The 12035-nt window shown below is 51.3% G+C and overlaps 1 protein-coding gene across 14 annotated transcripts in view; it reads left to right on the top strand.

Annotated features, from left to right (window-relative positions):
- The window catches only part of cast (calpastatin), a 318006-nt gene that overhangs the window by 89551 nt on the left and 216420 nt on the right, over positions 1-12035 (top strand). For all 14 annotated transcript variants that reach the window (XM_072516336.1, XM_072516333.1, XM_072516334.1 and 11 more), the window contains exon 4: positions 9846-9911. In XM_072516336.1, the coding sequence (XP_072372437.1) occupies positions 9846-9911 (66 nt within the window). The remainder of the gene's footprint in view (positions 1-9845; positions 9912-12035) is intronic.

The raw sequence follows: 12035 nt of genomic DNA on the forward strand, positions 1-12035 counted from the left end.
GTCTCAGACTAGACAAGCAATAGTCATACTCACAGAATCATACCTTACAGATAACATCCCAGACACCACTATCACCATCCCAGGGTCCCACCGGCAGGGCAGGCCCAGCAGAGGTGGCGGCACAGTGGTATATAGTCGAGAGAGAGTTACCCTGAGAGTACTCATCTTCCTCTCCGGACCCCATGAAAGCTTCAGGTCAAACATGGGCGAGGAAACCTTCTGCTGATCACAGCATACTGTCCACCATCAGCTGATGAATCATGTTGAATCCACCTTGAACACCACTTGGAAGAAACTCTGTGGGTGGCAAAGACTCAGAATGTACTCTGGGAGGGGGACCTCAGTATCCATCACCAAGAGTGACTCGGTCCAAGTCCGAAAGGCTATAACTGCGAGACACTGTCTGCAACAGGTGGTGAGGGAACCGACATCAGGGAAAAACATACTAGACCTCATCATCACCAACCTGCCTACTGCAGATGCATCTGTCCATGACAGTATCGATATGAGTGACCACCACACAGTCCTTGTGTATGTGAATTAAGTCCTAGCTTCACATTGAAGATACCCTCCATTGTATTGTGTGGCACCACCATCATGCTAAATGGGATGGATTCAGAACAGATCTAGCAACTCAAGACTGGGCACCCATGAGGCGTTGTGGGCTATTAGCAGCAGCAAAATTGTACTCAGCCACAATCTGCAACCTCATGGCACGACATATTCTCCACTCTACCATTACCACCAAGTCAGGGATCAACCCTGGTTCAATGAAGAGTGCAGGAGAGCATGCAAGGAGCAGGACCATGCATACCGAAAAATGAGCTACCACCCTGGTGAAGCTACAACACCATAAGCAGCAAGTGACAGACAGAGCTAAGTGATCCCACGCCAATGGATCAGGTCAAAGTTCTGCAGTCCTGCAACATAAGGGGCAGGATTCTCCAACCCCCCCGCCGGGTGGGAGAATCGCCGGGGGTCGGCGTGACTCCCGCCCCTGCCGGCTGCCGAATTCTCCGGCACCGGGCATTTGGCGGGGGCGGGAATCACGGCGCGCCGGTTGGCGGCCGCTGGCAGCGGCCCTCCCCCCCCGTGATGGGCCGAAGTCCCGCCCACTCTATGCGTAAATTGGAGTTGGTCCCTTACCGGCGGGACCCGGCGGCGCGGGCGGGCTCCGGGTTCTTGGGGGGTCGCGGGGGGATCTGGCCCCGGGAGGTGCCCCTACGGTGGCCTGGCCCGCGGTCGAGGCCCACCGATCCGCGGGCGGGCCTGTGCCGTGGGGGCACTCTATTCCTACGCGCCGACAGTGTAGGCCCCCACAATGGCCGGCGCGAAGGTGAACCCCCCTGCGCGCGGGGATGACGTCAGCAGACGCTGGCGCTCCTGCGGATGCGCGGAGCCGCGCCGGCCGGCGGAGTCCCTTCGGCCCTGGCTGGCGCGGCGCCAAAGGCCTTCCACGCCGGCCAGAGGGGCGCAAACCACTCCGGTGCCATCCTAACCCCTGAAGGTGCGGAGGATTCCGGAGTGCGCCGTTTCTCACCGCCCCGCCGATTCCCAGAGAATCCCGCCCAAGGTCTTGAATGGTGGTGGATAATTAAGCAACTCACTGGAGGAGGAGGCTCCACAAATATCCCCATCCTCAATTATGGAGAAGCCCAACATATTAGTGCAAAAGATGAGGCTAGCATTCACAATAATCTTCCGCCAGAAGTGCCGAATGGATGATCCATCTTGTATCCTCCGCAGGTCCCCAGCATCACGGATGCCCGTCTTCAGCCAATTCAATTCACTCCTTTACACAGAAACAGGACAAATCCAGTTCAGCCAATTACCGCCCTTTACGGTCTACTCTCAATCATCAGTAAAGTGATGGAAGTGATTTGATTTATTGTCACATGTATCGATGTACAGGGAAAAGTATTTTTCAGCGGCTGAGAAACGTACATAGTACGTACGTAGTAGACACAAGAATAATCAACAGGGAACATTGACAAATGGTACATCGACAAAACAGTGATAGGTTACAGTGCGGAACAAGGGGCCAAACAAAGGGCCAAAGTGGTCATCAACAGTGCAATCAAGAGGCACTTACTTAGTAATAGCCTGCTCACTGACGTTCAGTTTGGGTTCCGCCAGGCTCACCCAGCTCCTGACCTCATTACAGCCTTAGTTCAAGCAAGGACTAAAGATGTGAAACTCCAAAGGTGAGCTGAGAGTGACTGCCCTTGATATCAAGGCAGCATTTGATTGAGAATGGCATTGAGGATCCCAAGCAAAGCTGGAATCAATGGGAATCAGGTGGAGTACTCTCCACTGGTTGGAGTCATACCTAATACAAAGGGAGATAGTTATCATAGAATCATAGAATTTACAGTGCAGAAGGAGGCCATTCGGCCCATCGAGTCTGCACCGGCTCTTAGAAAGAGCACCCCACCCAAGGTCCACACCTCCACCCTATCCCCATAACCCAGTAACCCCGCCCAACACTAAGGGCAATTTTGGACACTATGGGCAATTTAGCATGGCCAATCCACCTAACCTGCACATCTTTGGACTGTGGGAGGAAACCGGAGCACCCGGAGGAAACCCACGTACACACGGGGAGGATGTGCAGACTCCGCACAGACAGTGACCCAAGCCGGGAATCGAACCTGGGACCCTGGAGCTGTGAAGCAATTGTGCTAATCACTATGCTGCCCGTGTGGTGGTTGGAGGTCAATCTTCTCAGTCCTGCAACATCACTGCAGGTGTTCCTCAGGGTAGTGTCCTAGGCCCAACCATCTTCAGCTGCTTCATTAATGACCTTCCTTCCAATATAAGGTCAGAAGTGGGGATGTTGGTTGATAATAGTACAACGTTCAGCACCATTCGCGACTCCTCAGACACTGAAGGTGCCCACGTGAAAATGAAGCAAAACCTGGACAATATCCAGGTTTGGGATGATAGGGCAAGCAACAATCATGCTAAGTACCAGGCAATAACCTCTCCTTAAAGAGACAATCACATCATCACCCCTTGACATACATTACCATCATTGAATCCTCCACTATCAACATCCTGGAGTTACCACTGACCAGAAACTGGACTGGACTAACCGTACAAATACTGTTTGCTAGGAATCCTGCAGCATGTAACTCATCTGCCGACTTCCTTCAGCCTGTCCACCACCTACAGATACAAGTCGGGAGTATGATGAAATACTCCCCATTTGCCTGAATGAGTGCAGCTCCAACAATATTCAAGAAGCTCAACACCACCCTGGACAAAGCATCCCGCTTGATTGGCATCCCTACCACAAACATTCACTCCCTCCACCGCCGATGCACAGTCGCAGCAGTGTGCACCATCTACAAAATACACTGCAGAGACTCATCAATGCTCCTTAGGCAGCACCGGCCAAATCCACAAACACTACCATCTAGAAGGACAACGGCAGCAGATACCTGGGAACCCACCAGCTAGAGGTTCCCCTCCAAGTCACTCACCATCCTGACTTGGAAATACATCATCATTCTTTCACTGGTGCTGTGTCAAAATCCTGTGGAACTCCTTCCCTAATAGCACAGTGAGTGTATTTACACCACTTGGATTGCAGCAGTTCAAGAGGCAGCTCACCACCACCTTCTCAAGGGCAATTAGGAATGGGCAACAAATGCTGATCCAGCCAGCGAAGCCGACTGGCCATAAAACTCAATTTTCAAAAACAGCAACGTGAATATTATAAGATGAGTATTTGGAGATTTTTGGGGGGGGGGGGGGGGGGGGGGGGGGGTCTGTGGTCATATTGTTCAGAATGTTACTTGTTCCGAAATGCCTTTGTCAGGAGTGTGCATTTTATTCTGAACCATCCTTTGTCTGCATCAATGTATAACCTCACGCATTAGGTTGGACTTGCGAGAACATGAATCATACAGCAATTTTTTCATAGTGGATGCAATGAAGCAACCAGTGGATCCACAACTGTGCGTTGCCTTGAGTGAGCTTCCCTATTTTTTTATTTATTTTTTAAAATAAATTTAGAGTACCCAATTCATTTTTTCCAATTAAGGAGCAATTTAGCGTGGCCAATCCACCCACCCTGCTCATCTTTGGGTTGTGGGGGTGAAACCCACGCAAACACTGGGAGAATGTGCAAACTCCACACAGACAGTGACCCAGAGCTGGGATCGAACCTGGGACCTCGGTGCCGTGAGGCAGCAGGGTTAACCCACAGTGCCACCGTGCTGCCCTGAGCTTCCCTATTTACCATTTGACTTTATATTCTGTTGAGACCACATGCATCTCAAATTTGCCGGAGATATTTTAAACTATTGGCTGCTTTTTTCGTGGAGGGTCCGTTTGTTCATGGATTCTATTACATAAATATCTGGGACGCGATCTAACCAGAAATAATCAGAGTCCGTTCTGGACGGGATTAGCAGGGTAGTTCCTGGTACTTATGGCGTCGGGAATGACCCCACTATCTAACGGCATTTTGTTGCCATTTCAGCTCCCGGTGGGCAACATTCCCAAGGCCGCATTTAGCATCATTTCCTGCACTGAGGAGCTCTGACGAGTGCAGCCCCTCAGTGCAGGAAGACATCGGGATGCCATTTTTAAATGGCATCTGATCTCATCACCATTTCTGTTTGAAACAAAAGTACTTCATAAATATTCATACTCAACAGTTTTCTCGACCGCCCCTACATGAACTCCGGACTCCCCCAATTCCCCAACTCACCTATAAGGGAGTCCTCGAGCCCCCCTGCAACCCACTTCACAAGGTCAGGGCACCTTCGGGCCCGATCCTGGTGTAGGACAAATGCTAGCCTGGCACCTTGACAGTGCCAGGCTGGCACCTGGATAGCACTGCCAGTGTGCCATTGTCAGGATGCCAGGCTGGCAGTGCCAAGGTGCCTGGGTGGCATCAGCAGTGCCAGGGTGCCATCGTGCCCATAGGAAGACCACCCGGGGGCCTCCAATTGCCTGGGACTTAGCCCCAAGTGCGTTCTGTCTGGTCCCCACTTGTGAGCGCCAGTGCTAAATGGCACTCAGCTGGGGTCTCCTTAGCAAGGCCGTTAGATGCCGTGTGGCCATTCCATTCTGTGCGAGCAGGGTTAAAAGTTCTTTTAGATCTTTTAACTATGTTAGTCTGGGTCCCACCCATTGTGAGCGGGATCCAGATCGCAATGTCTCATGAGATCTGGTTAGATCTTGTGAGGCGTATGGACCATCGGGAATCCCGGGAGAAGGCGGCCTCTCCCCGGATCCACCAGCCGTGTCCCGCCCTGATTCCGGCAGAACTCGCACCCTGATGTCAGAACGAGCAGGCCTGGGTAACCTGGCCACTCCTGCCATCAATTTCTTCCACTCCTGATGAACTTGTTTCTGCATTCAGCTGCTAGCCATATCCAGGGCAGGAGTGGGAATTTTAGCTGCATGATTGCAGTGTTCTTGCATTCCAAGCCTGTGTAGCTGGGTTTAAGTCCTGTGCAGTTTGGTAAGCTTGCATGAAAAGCAAATGCTGCAGCACATTCTCCTCCTATTATTAAACTGCCCTTTGTGAGTCACAATATGCTGATGTGGTCATTTATAGTTTGGAAATCTTACAGTTAATAACATCCATATGTGTTTTATTTCTGTATCTTTGGTCTGCAGTTACATACAACAGATTCATCTTTTAGCCCAACAAACAGTTCTGTGCTCCTTCCATTTACATTTACTTCCTTGTGCTTGGCACCAAAATAATACAGTGCCTCTAAATGTCATAATTCCAGTGGGAGTCTGAGCAAACGTTCCAGACAAAGGCAGGGACCTTGGAACTCTTGTCTGCCCTTGATAAGATCTATGATGTCAAGCAGGAAAAACTAGAATCAGGACTACATTTGCTTGAAGATCTCTTGTCGGGACCCAGTGTATTTCTGAAGGCTGTTACATTGAACTTAATGAGGCGATCAGGCGGAGATCCCTGTTTTCGACCCAATCGGGGCGGCGGCTGTTTTCGGATGCTCCGCCCCCTCCAAAACAGCACCATCGAAGAGTACGCTGCACGCTGTTGGGTCGGCCTCAGGAAATTACCTAAAGGCCGTCCCTTGATGCTCCGCCCCCGATGGGCCGAGTTCCGGACGGGGCGGGACACGTGTGCTCTCGGTTTTCGTGAGCCCGGCGTGGCGGCTGCGGACTGTCGTGCAAGCTGTGCTGCTGGCCAGGGGGACTTTGCTGAGGGCTGTGGGAACTGGTGGGGGGTGGCAAGGGTGTGTCCAGCAGGGCACTATCTGGTAGGTCGGGTCCGCGCGCGGCCGGCTCCACGCTGTATGGCGCGACCACTGCAGGTCGTTACCGTGCGCATGTGCGGCCATGGACCCGGCAATTCTCCTGCCGTTTATATTGGGACGGCTGTGCGTTTTATGTGGCATGGCTGCTAGCCCTTTACTGGTCGGAGGATTGGTGCTGGGGCCTCGCCGATTTTCTCATTGTAAAACTAGACACTTCCTCCGGACATAGCCTCACAATCGGAGAATCCAGCCCATGGTCTTTTGAGCTGCAAGAGTAGATGGGTGCTGAAGGTGTCCCTGTAGTGGTATGGGCACCCATTGGCCCCACGTTAATTAGATCCTAAATAGTCCTGCAGAGTGAATGTTGGAAGGCACAATGGTGGTTATGCTGGAATTGTTCCATGTCAACTTTAGGAACACTGTCAACATAGCTCCAGCATTTAGTATATACTCAGTGCCCAGGATTCTCCCCTACCCGGCAGGGCGGGCGGGGGGGGTCCCGGCGGGATGGAGTGGCGTGAACCACTCCGGCGTCGGGCCGCCCCAAAGGTGCGGATTTCTCCGCACCTTTAGGGGCCAAGCACTCACCGTGAGGGGCTAGGCCCGCACCGGAGTGGTTTCCGCCCCACCGGCTGGCGTGGAAGGCCTTTGGCGCCACGCCAGCCAGGGCCGAAAGGACTTTGCCGGGCGGCGGAAGTCCGCCCATGAGCGGGAGAGTCAGCAGCCGCTGATGTCATCCCCCGGGGACACCCCCCGGGGCCAGATCGCTCCGCGCGCCCCCCAGGACCCCGGAGCCCGCCCGCGCCGCCTTGTCCCGCCGGTAAGGTAGGTGGTTTAATCTACGCCGGCGGGACAGGCATTTTTGCTGCAGGACTTCGTCTCTTACGCGTCGGCCATCGCGGAGGCTGTGGCCGAGGCGGAGGGAAAAGAGTGCCTCCACGGCACAGGCCCGCCCGCGGATCGGTGGGCCCCAATCGCGGGCCAGGCCACCGTGGGGGCACCCCCCGGGGCCAGATCGCCCCGCGCTGCCTAGCCCCGCCGGTAAGAGAGGTGGTTTGATTCCCACCAGCGGGACAGGCATGAAAGCAGTGGGACTTCGGACCATCGCGGGGCGGAGAATTGTCGAGGGGTCCCGGCGCGGCGTGATTCCCGCTCCCGCCGAATATCCGGTGCCGGAGAATTCGGCAACCAGTGGGGGCGGGATTCACGCCAGCTCCCAGCGATTCTCGGAATCCCGCCCATGATCTTTGAAATTCAGGTTCTAGATAGCTAATAGGAAGATCGCGTAGAACTGTTTTGCTAGGTCTCCATCCAACTGTGCTGTCTAGAATTTCATGGAAAATTATAAATGGACTGAAATGTTCCTTCGTCCACAATGTACATAGGAATATAATTGTCAGCCATTGGTTGCACAGGGCTGCCCTAAGGAAATGGTATTGGGGTCTGTATCAATACCCTCTTCTAACCAAAAGATCTTCACAGGATTAGAGGGTGAAAATTGGTGGTGGGGCTCTGGGGAACAACCTGAATATTATCCGTGGCTGCAGATTCCTTTCCTTACAAGTTACAGTAATGCTTCACCATCAGCTAGCCACACTGGAACAACCCCCAGTGTTTTCACTCCCAATTTCAACTCCATATTGGCAATGCCATTTCAAACAGGGGGTGGTGAACAGATAAACTGCTCTTTTTGAAAGCTTTGATTCTTAATATAACCTCTGTTATCCTTCGGTCCTGCAGGCTCCTGGAACTTATGAAGCTGAATCTTGAGATAGGCGTGGGCAGATCCAGGTGTGACTCTGTGACAAATAGCTTCATAATAAGAACAACAATAACTTGCCTTGTAATGTTGCTTTGAACATAACAAAATATCTCAAGGAGCTTTGCAGAGGCATAATTTTTTAAAAATAGCATCAAGATAGTAGGAGGGACCGAAACATAGAATATAGGAGCAGAAGGAGGACATTCAGCCCTTCGAGCCTGCTCTGCCATTCATCATGATCATTGCTGATCATCCAATTAAATGGCCTTATCCTGCTTTCTCCCCATAACCCTTGATCCCTTTCGCCTCAAGTGACATATCTAGCCGCCTCTTGAATGTATTTAGTGCCTTAGCCTCAACGATGATGAATAGCTTAGTCAAAGAGACTGGTTTTAAGAAAGATTTAGATTTGATTTGATTTGATTTATTGTCACATGTACCGAAGTACAGTGAAAAGTATTTTTCTGCGGCCGAGGAATGTACACAGTACGTACATAGTAGTCACAAGACTAATCAACAGAGAACATTGACAAATTGACAAATGGTACATCGACAAAACAGTGATTGGTTACAGTGTGGAACAAGGGGCCAAATAAAGCAAACAAAGCAAATACATAAGCAAGGGCAGCACAGGGCGTCGTGAATAGTGTTCTTATAGGGAGCAGATCAGTCCAAGGGGGGGTCGTTGAGGAGTCTTGTAGCTGTGGGGAAGAAGCTGTTCCTATGTCTGGATGTGCGAGTCTTCAGACTTCTGGGGCGAAATTCTCCGGTATCGGCGCGATGTCTGCCGACTGGCGCCCAAAACGGCGCAAATCAGACGGGCATCGCGCCGCCCCAAAGGTGCGGAATGCTCCGCATCTTTGGGGGCCGAGCCCCAACCTTAAGGCGATAGGCCGGCGCCGGACGAATTTCCACCCCGCCAGCTGGCGGAAAAGGCCTTTGGTGCCCCGCCAGCTGGCGCGGAAATGACATCTCCAGGCGGCGCATGCGCGGGAGCGGTAGCGGCCGTTGATGGCATTCCCGCGCATGCGCAGTGGAGGGAGTCTCTTCCGCCTCCGCCATGGTGGAGACCGTGGCGAAGGCGGAAGGGAAAGAGTGCTCCCACGGCACAGGCCCGCCCGCGGATCGGTGGGCCCCGATCGTGGGCCAGGCCACCGTGGGGACACCCCCCGGGGCCAGATCGCTCCGCGCGCCCCCCAGGACCCCGGAGCCCGCCCGCGCCGCCTTGTCCCGCCGGTAAGGTAGGTGGTTTAATCTACGCCGGCGGGACAGGCATTTTTGCGGCAGGACTTCGGCCCATCCGGGCCGGAGAATAGCCGGTGGTGGAGAATTCGGCAACCGGCGGGGGCGGGATTCACGCCAGCCCCCGGCGATTCTCCGACCCAGCGGGGGGTCGGAGAATCTCGCCCCAGATGTCAACAGATTTTCAATGAGCGTATTGCTTATGTAGTTAATCATTTGTTTTGTTTCCCCAAACATCTTCTTGTTCTACAGGTTCCTTAAGTTAAAAGGACCAGTTTGGAACAATAATTATACTATGCAGTCAAGTATAAATCACTTACATAGACATTTTAACAATTGATATTGATTTGTTTACCGATCTTGTTTTCCAAGCTTCTTGGTGATATTTTAGATGTTCTGCATATTATATCTTCATACACTTGCAGGTCTCCAAGCCAGAGTTGTCCAGTTCATTAGCCTTAGCCAAATGCGACAAATTGAAAATTCAGATGTAACAAATTGCATTTTTGTTGAATAAATAAATACATGAATAATCAACACTTTTTTTGGTATCTGGTCTGAAATTTGCTTTTCTCCCTTCCCCAAAGGAAAAACCGAAGGTTAGTCAACTTGCTAAGACTGAAGGCTCTAAATCAGTCAGCTCAACTAGTAAGGTAAGTTTATTTACAGTACAATAATTTTGTAATTTAAACAAAATGTATGGCAAAGTATTCACTTATAACTATTTTGGCTCAAATGACTTGGATCCCATTCCACAGATTGGGAGGGGCATTAATCAGGTGTAAATATGTTAAGAGGAATGAATGATGCATTAGCATACTATTAACTTGGAACAGATAAGCATGGAAAGGATACATGTTTAGTTAAGACTTGGACAATATTGAACTTTGTTTCTCTTTGCAGTTGTGTGGTATAATTTGAAGTGTCTCCCATTAGCAGCAGTTGTAATTAAAATGAGGAACTCCTTTTCAAACAAGCCAGTAACTTTTTTTCAGAAATAGTATTTGTGGTTATGTGAGGCTCTTCCACTATGGTGGGAAGTTGCTGGTTAGAGCAAGGTTGGAGAATTAGCCCTGTGTGATGAACGGTTACTGCCTTATCATCATGTAAGGTGATGTCCCCTTTAAGACCAGGCTTGGAACCCTGGGGACTCCACCTCTGGCTCCGCCCATCTGGGAGCCATACACAAAGGGCAGCCTCATGGTCTGTGTAGCAGTCAGCTCTCGTCTCTAGCTCTAACATAGTTATTAGTCTAATAAAGCCTTCTTTACAGTTTAATCTCGAAGCGTCATTATTGAGGGTACCTCACCCTGTTAATATATAACCTGCCTAGTGAGGCTCCGTGCCTCTCAAACTATTCAAATAGTGTGGAGCCACCAAATACACACATAAAAAAGGTTTGGATTTTCTGATAGACAGATTGGAAAATTTGGTCTAATAGTTTTCAGAACAAGAGAAATGCTTTGAGGACAGTAGGGACTTGAGGTTGTTGAGTAATCTGGGCTTTTGGTTTTTTATATTTGTGGACCCAGGAGAAATTATATTGAAATTTGACCCTGGATATTAAACAAATGAAGTAGAGCTCATGAGAGTCCAGCTTGTATGTGGTCTATTGTAGATGCAGGCTTGAGGGTAGGAGATAAAGGGCCTGATTTAACGGGGAGGGGGGGAAACTGAGTCCTGTTTTAAGCACGTTTAGTGGGGTATTTCTCGCCACCTGCAGCACCGAGAACGACTTCACTATCAAACGGGATTCTGTTTTTCTTTTAGGCCTCAGTGAGGGATGCCCCGCCGAGGCCCTCTTTATCTCATTTCCCGCACCGACGAGCTGAGTCATTTTGAAATGCCACTCCAATCTCTCGAACACCTACCCCTGCCTCATTGCCCCAACTTACCAATTAAGAGATCTCAGGGGCAGGCATCTCTGGGCTGAATCCCTGGCATGGTCGACCTGGCAACCAGGCATCTTGGCATTGCCAGGTGCCTGGGTGGTAGTTCCAAAGAGCCAGGCTGGCAGTGCCAAGGTGCCCCTGTGCCAGGGCATAGCTGCAGCACATAGGTTAGAGGTAGGGGTCAGGACACAATAATGTATATAGTCCCGATTAAATGCATTTTCACCAACATTCCGACCTGCCTCAATCCTCTGTTTGAAGGGTGTGAGGTATGGGCTAGTGGGGTAGAGGGTGGGGGAGTGGGGTGCTGTGTTTTAGGATGGAATGGGACAGGGCCATCAGGACGATTGAACGTTCCGCCTGGGGGCACCATCAGAGGCTGCAGGGAACAGACCCAGATGTGTGAGGCTGCCTTGTATGACAGCTTACCCAATGAGTATGACACCACCGCTCATCCTCTCCATTACCGTACCACCGCCACAAAGAATATATGGATCCATGAGACAGAATGGTCAGCATACATGCAGGGATCACCTGGGTGGACAGTGGAAGGTGATCCTGAAGGCAGCAATCGGGCTTTGCCAAATGCTGAAGAGCACCAGAGCTCATCTCATAGCGAGTCTTCATCATCCCCCGTCCCGTGGACAAGACCCGCTGATATTGCCTGCCCTGGGTCAACACCCTGCACTGATGCTGGTAGGACTCTTGGAGGGGAAGTTGGGGTGGAGGGATGGAATGAAAGGAGGAGCGACAGGGGAGGATGTGAGTGACCAAGGAGAATGGGGCACCACTTAGAAGGGGCTGGGGCTGGGGGGAACGCGTGGCAAAATGCGTTCGCTGTGGGACTCTGTTGCCATTTGGTTAAATCGGGCCCATTAACTTTTT

The sequence above is a fragment of the Scyliorhinus torazame genome, chromosome 9 (assembly GCF_047496885.1).
Source record: "Scyliorhinus torazame isolate Kashiwa2021f chromosome 9, sScyTor2.1, whole genome shotgun sequence".
Taxonomy (NCBI): Eukaryota; Metazoa; Chordata; class Chondrichthyes; order Carcharhiniformes; family Scyliorhinidae; genus Scyliorhinus; species Scyliorhinus torazame.